This window comes from Dendrobates tinctorius, unplaced genomic scaffold (assembly GCF_039654945.1).
Source record: "Dendrobates tinctorius isolate UK_male_01 unplaced genomic scaffold, ASM3965494v1 ptg000041l, whole genome shotgun sequence".
In the NCBI taxonomy this organism is placed as follows: Eukaryota; Metazoa; Chordata; class Amphibia; order Anura; family Dendrobatidae; genus Dendrobates; species Dendrobates tinctorius.
In genome coordinates, this window is record NW_027361709.1 from 6,484,573 (window position 1) to 6,494,716 (window position 10,144).

Here is a 10,144-nt window from a genome sequence, read left to right on the forward strand (position 1 = left end):
GAGGATTTCGTTTTTTACCGTTTTTCTTTATAGTTTTGGGGGGAGGGGAGTGGTTTGAACACTTTGTATAGCACCATAAATTCCACAGCATCACAGTGCCCATTGGGGCTCATAAAATAGAAGACATGGAATCAATGGTGCTATAAAAATTTAAAGCCAGGTCAATATTTAGTGTTTTTATATCAGTATTTGTTTATCAAAATACAGTGAAACAATCCGAGACGTATTACAAAGTGATGACGTGTTTCTAGCCCCCATTACTGGCTTTGGATTACAAATACTGATCTAAAAGACACAATGTCTCCCAATGTTACCAGATTTGGGGAAAACTACAACTCCCAGCATTTCCTTTACAGATTGGGAGTTGGAGTTTTATCCCAGGTCTTGTGTTCTGGTTATTAACTGCAGATATTGTCATTGGGGGGGGGGGCGGGGGGCAGCCTTCATTTATTTAAAGGGATTGTCTATCCTAAAGTAAGCGCAGTACCTGTTCCTGCAGCCTCCTGAATACGCCGCTTCCCCAGTGCAGGTATTGAGCGCTGAGGATTCAGCGAATCCTTGCAAAGTACAATGCCTGCATTTGGGGGGGGATTCAGAAGTCTGCAGTCAGTGATTGAAAACTTTTCATTTTGGCCTGAACAACCCCTTTAAGTTCTCAGTTTCATCTTTATGTAATCATCATATTGAAGTAACTTTTTTAAAATCTGGATTTTGCTTTTTGAAAAGTGCCGATAAATCCATTCATTTCGCACATCGCTGCTGCCAATCGCTCTCCTGATGTAGAGCTCTTGTGCTGCTCAGTGACTGGCAGCAGCGGTGAAAGATCACAGAGAAGCCAGAGCAGCCCTGAGGAAGGGTGAGAACTTCTTGGCATTGTGTACACAAGATATTTTTCAGGCAGATTGCAATCCTAACGTGCACCATCAAAAATTAATTCTTGCACAGTAACGTTAAAATCCAATTTGCTGGTGCAGGTTCCATCTTGCCATTTCTTTTAACCACTTAAGGTAAGGAAACCATGAAGTGGTTAACAAAAGTGACATGCGCATTCGTCCTAGAGTAAGCTGACCACTCGCTATACGCAACCCCATACTGCGTGAATGGAAATCTGCAAGTGTTTGCATGGAAGATGTGACTACGGCGCCAGTGTCTAAAAGGCGCCGTGTGCACAGGGCCCGAGGCTGTTATGTTACATTACTGGAGTCATTTCTGGCACCAGAGTGGGAGCTAATTAATTCCCAGGATCAGAGTTGTAACGTCAAGCTCTTGGGTCCAAACTTTCATGGGTCTGTATTGATCTATTCCTATGGGACAAAAGGTACTTTTTTCCCTCCCTCCTCCCGATTAGTTGCAGCGCCCCGCACATGTGACCTCTCTCCATACGAGCCCAATCGGTAAGAGGTGGTTTTCGGGGCTCCTGTCCCAGAGGTGTCACAGATTACTGACGTGACCAATGGGATCAGGTGCTGCGAATAGATTTGGACCAACTATCTTGCACTTTTCTAAAAGTTGGAAACCCCTTTAAATAGTCTAGGGGGACTGTGGTGCTCCTGCGCATTGCCACATACACCTCGTCCCTAATCTAAATGCAATGATCTGCAGGATCAGACACGTATTGTAGGGGGGTCTCTTGCTGTGCTGGACCCACTAACCAAACATTGTTGGGCAGTCTTAAGGATAGACGATCAGTATTCTAGTCCTGGAGAACAGGTTTATGCCTGAAACAGCGCCACATGTCAGTGTAGGCTGTGCAAGGTATTACAGCTCTGCCTTATTCACTTGCTAGGAATGAGCTGTAGTTTCAGACAAAGGGTTAAAAAAATAAAGTCTTGGTCAGCCCATGTAACAGTAAAGGCCATGTGCTGGGCATCAGTGTTTGGTTAGATGGTGTCCGACGGAGTAATAGTACCTATAATGATTCAGTATCTCCTGATGCAGGGACTGAGAGTGAGGGGCAGCAGCCAAGAAGATTCCTTTATGGTGCCCCCTGATCTAGATAGAAGTCTGTCAGTGGCCGGAGCGCTCCTTTAATTATTTGCTGCTGGGTTTTCTCACTTTAGACCCTTATGACATCCGCAGGAAGACGAAGACCTCCTTATAAAGGGTGATCCCATCTCATAAAGTGATGGAAAATCACCAACTTTATGAACAGCGGGGGTCCGGCCTCCAGGACCTTCACTAATGCCTTCAGCTTATTTTACTGCAGAGCAGCACTCATAGTTCTGCAGGAGACCGCTTCTTCACGCACTGTACTTGGAATCCCAGGCACCATAACGGGGGCTACAGAGCTAAATGCGGTCTCGTTACATGATCCAGAAAACGCATAACCGTTGTTTTAGTTAGTTAGCAGGTGCCATAAACTGCCTCTTTTCTGGAGCCTCCTTCGCTGGCACGCTGCCTGTTCGTGGCGTCATCAAGAAAGAAAATAGAAAAACACAAGACCTTTAAATGTCGTTTTTTGGTTTCTTTGTAAATGTGAATTTTTGTTACTTTTTGATAAACACTTCTAAAAGCATTGTGACCAAGAACAGAACTATAAGGACAGAAGGACTGCAGCCCGGTGGGAGTTGTAGCTGTGCAGTGGCTGGAGAGCACTAATCCCGGGGGATCATGTCCCCAGACACCTCAGGGGACACCTTGTATTTTGCAGACCCCCCCATCCTACGTACAGTGCACGGTCGTTACATTTGGGGCACAGCTCAGTTTTCTATTTATAATGGGGGACCGAAAGTGTCGTAAATGCCAACAAAGTCCTGGGGGTAACTGTGTCACAGCGCGGTGGTTTCATGCTACGTGACACACGGCACAGCTGTGTGTGGGGGGTCGGCATGTCATGGTGAACCCTAAACAATACCATCCCAGTTGTTGGCAGCAGCTGCTACTTTCTATGACAGCTGCTACAGTCCAAAACTACAGGGCACCACCATGGGCTCCGTGTGTGTCAGGTCTATCCCAGGCTTGGACAGACAGGAGCTCTGAGCACCAACGGGGTCAAAATTAAAGGTGGCCGCAGTATCCAGCGCAGCCGTTATTATATGTAATGGAAAACAATGAAGACGCTCACTAGGTTGGACCCCCATATACTTCGGATGGGTCTAGCTCGGCCCCTGTGGCGGGCGCAGGACACAGTGACGCAGACTGGACACGTTTCCATTAAAACTGGGGGAAGTTTATTGACACATTAAATAGAAAAAGACATTGTCCTATTTATAAAGAAACAATATTGCACGCTATTCATAAAGTGCTTCTAGAAACGACTCGAGACGATCCCACCACACAGGAAAGAACGGAAACTCACTGCAATCAGCGTCATCGCTGTCAACCAAGTCATCGGACCCTAACAAGACGCCGCGAGAGCACCAGAGGACGGACGGGCGAGGATGGGGCGCCTGGGCTGGACTTACAATGGGGCCATGCTGGGATCCGTGCTCACTGTGCTGGTGATGAAGGGGCGATAACCAAGTCCAAGACAACGTACCCCCCAATAATACATGCAAGTCCCGAAGCAGAGGGGGTCGGGGGGGCTGCTGTTGTGCTGTTATATAGTCAGGACCAGAAAGTGCCGAGATCTGACACGTTTCTGGATGTGACGATTAGACCCCCAGCTGAGAACCTTAAGTCCCCCAGCCTCATCCCACAGCCTCCAAGCGTAAACCCAACCCCAGCGGAAATGAAAGCGGTTAACCCTTACCTTACCAGAAATGTTACAACCTAATAAAGGGCTTGGATACAAGACCAGACACGACGGTTCCTGAAAGCCCCAATGTGCAGGAGCTTCATGTAACAGGTGTCATACAAGAGCGAAAATTCAGGGGGAGAAAATGTAACAACAGTGGTCAACTTCTTACACACTTTCTCCTGGAGCAGTAGTTGTGCATCAACCAGATGGTGACAGGTTGGGGGTCACCGCTGTGGACTTCAGGAGCTGGAACATAAGAACTTCCATAGACTAGTAATGTATGTACACAGTGACTGCACCAGCAGAATAGGGAGTGCAGCTCTGGAGTATAATACAGGATGTAACTCAGGATCAGTAATGTATGTACACAGTGACTGCACCAGCAGAATAGGGAGTGCAGCTCTGGAGTATAATACAGGATGTAACTCAGGATCAGTAATATGTATGTACACAGTGACTGCACCAGCAGAATAGTGAGTGCAGCTCTGGAGTATAATACAGGATGTAACTCAGGATCAGTAATGCAATGTATATACACAGTGACTGCACCAGCAGAATAGTGAGTGCAGCTCTGGGGTATAATACAGGATGTAACTCAGGATCAGTAATGTAGTATTTGTATACAGTGACTGCACCAGCATAGTGAGTGCAGCTCTGGGGTATAATACAGGATGTATCTCAGGATCAGTAATGTAGTGTTTGTATACAGTGACTGCACCAGCAGAATAGAGAGTGCAGCTCTGGGGTATAATACAGGATGTAACTCAGGATCAGTAATGTAGTGTTTGTATACAGTGACTGCACCAGCAGAATAGTGAGTGCAGCTCTGGGGTATAATACAGGATGTAACTCAGGATCAGTAATGTAATGTATGTATACAGTGACTGCATCAGCAGAATAGTGAGTGCAGATCTGGAGTATAATACAGGATGTAACTCAGGATCAGTAATGTATGTACACAGTGACTGCACCAGCAGAATAGTGAGTGCAGCTCTGGGGTATAATACAGGATGTATCTCAGGATCAGTAATGTATATACACAGTGACTGCACCAGCAGAATAGCGAGTGCAGCTCTGGGGTATAATACAGGATGTAACTCAGGATCAGTAATGTAGTGTTTGTATACAGTGACTGCACCAGCAGAATAGTGAGTGCAGCTCTGGGGTATAATACAGGATGTAACTCAGGATCAGTAATGTAATGTATGTACACAGTGACTGCATCAGCAGAATAGTGAGTGCAGCTCTGGAGAATAATACAGGATGTAACTCAGGATCAGTAATGTAATGTATGTACATAGTGACTGTACCAGCAGAATAGAGTGCAGCTCTGGAGTATAATAGAGGCCAACTATAAGATGCTCACCCCTTGCTGCAGATGTTACGTGCAGTGACTGTGCTCATACATTCTGTTACTTATCTTGCGCAGTTTTGGGGGTGCACATTAGTACAATTGCTCGGGATCAGTCCATTATTCTTCATCTCTAAGGTGCTAACACTTTGTATCGGGGACGTCGGTGCAGTGCGGTCCCGCAGGGAGTCGGTGTTGGGCTGTGGGACATCACAGTAGACCGTCCCCCTCCGTACAGTATTGGGGTGATTGTACATACAGACCCCCATCTCCGTTTCCGGACCACACTGCAGAGAGATGAAAATCATCCCTGATAGATCACACACAAAAATAATAAAATTCACATTTTTTGAGCTCATGCAGCGTCACCAATATACATAGCCGCGGCCCCTCCTACAGGTTCTGCCCCCAAAAAACACATGACCCCCCCACACTCCAGTATAAAAGCAGTTCTGACATTACACGTAGTGTAGAAAGGGTTAAGCAGCGATGTCCGGGACAAGGTTCCATCCTGACAACCTGGAGAAACATTACAACACAGCACAACATGTGAACCCTAAGAACACGACGAGCGACCACAACCGGAACTAAGGGGAAAACCTCTAAAAGGTGCGGAGCATGGAGAAACCAGAACCATTAACCCTACGTGAACACAGCAGAGAGCGGTGCCGAGGGGCGAGCTCTTTACCCCCCATGCCAGCAAAAAAATTAGCTCCAAAGGGGCCGATACGGAAACCGGGGCCACAAAGAACCACGAGGGCCAAATGTAGAGTGTAAGCCCACTGCACTCCGAGAAGAACCCCTGGAAACTGAGGGGCAGACAGGAGCGAACCCCTGCGGGACCGTATGCGGGGGCAGGGGTTAACCCCTGCGGGACCGTATGCGGGGGCAGGGGTTAACCCCTGCGGGACCGTATGCGGGGGCAGGGGTTAACCCCTGCGGGACCGTATGCGGGGGCAGGGGTTAACCCCTGCGGGACCGTATGCGGGGGCAGGGGTTAACCCCTGCGGGACCGTATGCGGGGGTTAACCCCTGCGGGACCGTATGCGGGGGTTAACCCCTGCGGGACCGTATGCGGGGGTTAACCCCTGCGGGACCGTATGCGGGGGCAGGGGTTAACCCCTGCGGGACCGTATGCGGGGGCAGGGGTTAACCCCTGCGGGACCGTATGCGGGGGCAGGGGTTAACCCCTGCGGGACCGTATGCGGGGGCAGGGGTTAACCCCTGCGGGACCGTATGCGGGGGCAGGAGCTAACCCCTGCGGGGCCACATGGGGGGGCAGGAGTTAACCCCTGCGGCACCACATGGGGGGGCAGGAGCTAACCCCTGCGGGACAGTATGCAGGGGCATGAGTTAACCCCCGCGGGACCGTATGGGGGGGTAGGAGCTAACCCCTGCGGGACAGTATGGGGGGGATCAGGACAGGAGTTAACCCCTGCTGGACCGTATGGGGAGGTGGGAGTTAACCCCTGCTGGACATTATGGGGGGGGTCAGGACAGGAGTTAACCCGTCGGACAGTATGGGCGGGGCCAGGACAGGGGTTAACCCCTGCAGGTCTGTACAGGGAGCCAAGACAGGAATTAACCCCTGCAGGACAGTATAGGGGCCAGGAGAGGAATTAAACCCTGTAGGACAGTATGGTGGGGCAAGACAGGAGTTAACCCCTGCAGGTCTGTACAGGGAGCGAGGACAGGAATTAACCCCTGTGAGACAGTACGGAGGGGCAGGACAGGAGTTAACCCCTGTAGGACAGTATGTGGGGCAGGACAGGAGTTAACCCCTGCAGGTCAGTAGGGGGCAGGACAGGAGTTAACCCCAGTTGGACTGTACAGAGTCAGGACAGGAGTTAACCCCTGCGGGACAGTATGAGGGGACAGGAGTTAACCCCTGCGGGACAGTATGAGGGGGCAGGACAGGAGTTAACCCCTGAGGGACAGTATGGGGGGGGCAGGACAGGCGTTATCCCCTGCAGGACAGTATAGGGGGCAGGACAGGCGTTAACCCCTGCAGGATAGCATGGGGGCAGGGCTGAAGTTAACCCCTGCAGGACTGCACTCTGTACCCCAGTCTATACAGAGGATTGTGGAGGTAAAATCTGCAATAATGAATATTAACCCTTGAAGGATGTCAGACCGCCCCACCAATAGTGGAGATGGGGGTAATACTGGACACAGCATTGGTGGAGCTTAGGATCGACACCAGATTGATCGCTGCGCTGATCTATGGCCGACGATCCCCTCTCCCGGAGCAGACTCTGGTGCTGGGCTGGGGGTCCCTCGCTCCCCGGGCTCTGTGCTGGGCTGGGGGTCCCTCGCTCCCCGGCGCTCACTTCTTGGAGCTCTGCGTCTTCTTGGGCAGCAGCACGGCCTGGATGTTGGGCAGCACGCCCCCCTGGGCGATGGTCACCCCTCCCAGCAGCTTGTTGAGCTCCTCGTCGTTGCGGATCGCCAGCTGCAGGTGCCGCGGGATGATGCGCGTCTTCTTGTTGTCCCGCGCCGCGTTCCCCGCCAGCTCCAGGATCTCCGCGGACAGGTACTCCAGCACGGCGGCCAGGTACACGGGGGCGCCGGCCCCGACCCGCTCCGCGTAATTCCCCTTCCGGAGCAGCCGGTGGACGCGGCCTACTGGGAACTGCAGCCCGGCCCTGGAGGAGCGGGACTTGGCCTTGGCCCGGGCTTTTCCGCCGGATTTCCCTCGTCCTGACATGGTCAACACCTGCAGCCGGGGACAGAAGACGCGTTAGCGCCGGTTCCCGGGAGCAGCGCCGGGCGCGGGGGCCGGGTATGACGTACCGTGGTAGGTAGCGCGTTACACGGGATCACCTGCGGGAGCTCTGCCCTCCGCCACAGCCAGCGCCGCACTGACGTCAAGCCCCGCCCACTCCGGCCTAGCCTACAGCGCTGAACACTCGGATTGGCTAGTATCTGAGCGCTCCCTCCTTCTCAGTGGACAGTCCGTCATCCTCGATTTGCATGGACACGCCCCTCCCGAGTCTCCGCGTTCTGTTGTTGGATGGAACGTTCCGAGAACTAATAGGAGACATCGCGCGAATCTGATTGGTGGAAAAGATTCTAAACGATATTAATAAATACAATGTCTGACAATGGCTAATTATCACCAATAGCGCTTCCTCCATGATTAACCCTTTAATTACCCATCAGAAATGACATTCAATGGAAAACTGTAAAGGTCATGGGCAGGGGAGGGGGCATCAAAAGCAGAGAGACCCTTGTGCATGGAGGGGGCCTTATTTCCCAACTAATATTTTACTACATCTGTCCCTGATGTTACCAGCCCGAGAACAGTCCTGATCCTGACAGTGAGATGGAAAAACTGCTTCCCAGACTACAAATCAGTGACGTCACAGCTGCTCAGGTGATGTCACAGCTGCTCAGGTGATGTCACAGCTGCTCAGGTGATGTCACAACTGCTCAGGTGATGTCACAACTGCTCCGGTGATGTCTCAGCTGCTCAGGTGATGTCACATCTGCTCAGGTGATGTCACAGCTGCTCAGGTGATGTCACAGCTGCTCCGGTGATGTCTCAGCTGCTCAGGTGATGTCACAGCTACTCCGGTGATGTCACATCTGCTCAGGTGATGTCACATCTGCTCCGGTGATGTCTCAGCTGCTCCGGTGATGTCACATCTGCTCAGGTGATGTCAGAGCTGCTCAGGTGATGTCACATCTGCTCAGGTTATGTCACAGCTGCTCAGGTGATGTCACAGCTGCTCAGGTGATGTCACAACTGCTCAGGTGATGTCACATCTGCTCCGGGGATGTCACAACTGCTCAGGTGATGTCACAGCTGCTCAGGTGATGTCATATCTGCTCAGGTGATGTCACAGCTGCTCAGGTGATGTCACATCTGCTCAGGTGATGTCTAAGCTGCTCAGGTGATGTCACAACTGCTCAGGTGATGTCACATCTGCTCAGGTTATGTCACAGCTGCTCAGGTGATGTCACAGCTGCTCAGGTGATGTCACAACTGCTCAGGTGATGTCACATCTGCTCCGGGGATGTCACAACTGCTCAGGTGATGTCACAGCTGCTCAGGTGATGTCATATCTGCTCAGGTGATGTCACATCTGCTCAGGTGATGTCTCAGCTGCTCAGGTGATGTTTCAGCTGCTCAGGTGATGTTTCAGCTGCTCAGGTGATGTCACAACTGCTCAGGTGATGTCACATCTGCTCAGGTGATGTCACAGCTGCTCAGGTGATGTCAAATCTGCTCAGGTGATATTTCAGCTGCTCAGGTGATGTCACAGCTGCTCAGGTGATGTTTCAGCTGCTCAGGTGATGTCACAACTTCTCAGGTGATGTCACATCTGCTCAGGTGATGTTTCAGCTGCTCAGGTGGTGTCACAGCTGCTCAGGTGATGTCACATCTGCTCAGGTGATGTCACAGCTGCTCAGGTGATGTTTCAGCTGCTCAGGTGATGTCACAGCTGCTCAGGTGGTCACATCTGCTCAGGTGATGTCACAGCTGCTCAGGTGATGTCACAACTGCTCAGGTGATGTCACAACTGCTCAGGTGATGTCACATCTGGTCCGGTGATGTCACATCTGCTCAGGTGATGTCACATCTGCTCAGGTGATGTTTCAGCTGCTCAGGTGGTGTCACAGCTGCTCAGGTGATGTCACATCTGCTCAGGTGATGTCACAGCTGCTCAGGTGATGTTTCAGCTGCTCAGGTGATGTCACAGCTGCTCAGGTGGTCACATCTGCTCAGGTGATGTCACAGCTGCTCAGGTGATGTCACAACTGCTCAGGTGATGTCACAACTGCTCAGGTGATGTCACATCTGGTCCGGTGATGTCACAACTGCTCCGGTGATGTCACATCTGCTCAGGTGATGTCTCAGCTGCTCAGGTGATGTCACAGCTGCTCAGGTGATGTCACAGCTGCTCAGGTGATATCACATCTGCTCAGGTGATGTCACAGCTGCTCATTTGATGTCACATCTGCTCAGGTGATGTTTCAGCTGCTCAGGTGATGTTTCAGCTGCTCAGGTGATGTCACATCTGCTCAGGTGATATCACATCTGCTCAGGTGATGTCACACCTGCTCAGGTGATGTCACAGCTGCTCAGGTGATGTTACAGCTGCTCAGGT

The 10,144-nt window shown here is 51.3% G+C and overlaps 1 protein-coding gene across 1 annotated transcript; it reads right to left on the reverse strand.

Moving 5' to 3' along the window:
* Window positions 1-3,147: 3,147 nt before the first annotated feature.
* On the reverse strand, window positions 3,148-7,959 carry LOC141088844 (histone H2A type 2-B). Its single transcript, XM_073575061.1, has 2 exons — window positions 7,824-7,959; window positions 3,148-7,746 (listed from the first exon to the last, which is right to left on the reverse strand). The coding sequence occupies exon 2, from the start codon at window positions 7,735-7,737 to the stop codon at window positions 7,357-7,359; it is 381 nt and encodes a 126-aa protein (XP_073431162.1). The 5' UTR covers window positions 7,738-7,746; window positions 7,824-7,959; the 3' UTR covers window positions 3,148-7,356.
* Between the last annotated feature and the right edge of the window lie 2,185 nt (window positions 7,960-10,144).

Bases quoted from the DNA above. Each gene is read 5' to 3' on its own strand.
- LOC141088844 (XM_073575061.1), bottom strand. From the start codon at position 7,737: ATGTCAGGACGAGGGAAATCCGGCGGAAAAGCCCGGGCCAAGGCCAAG.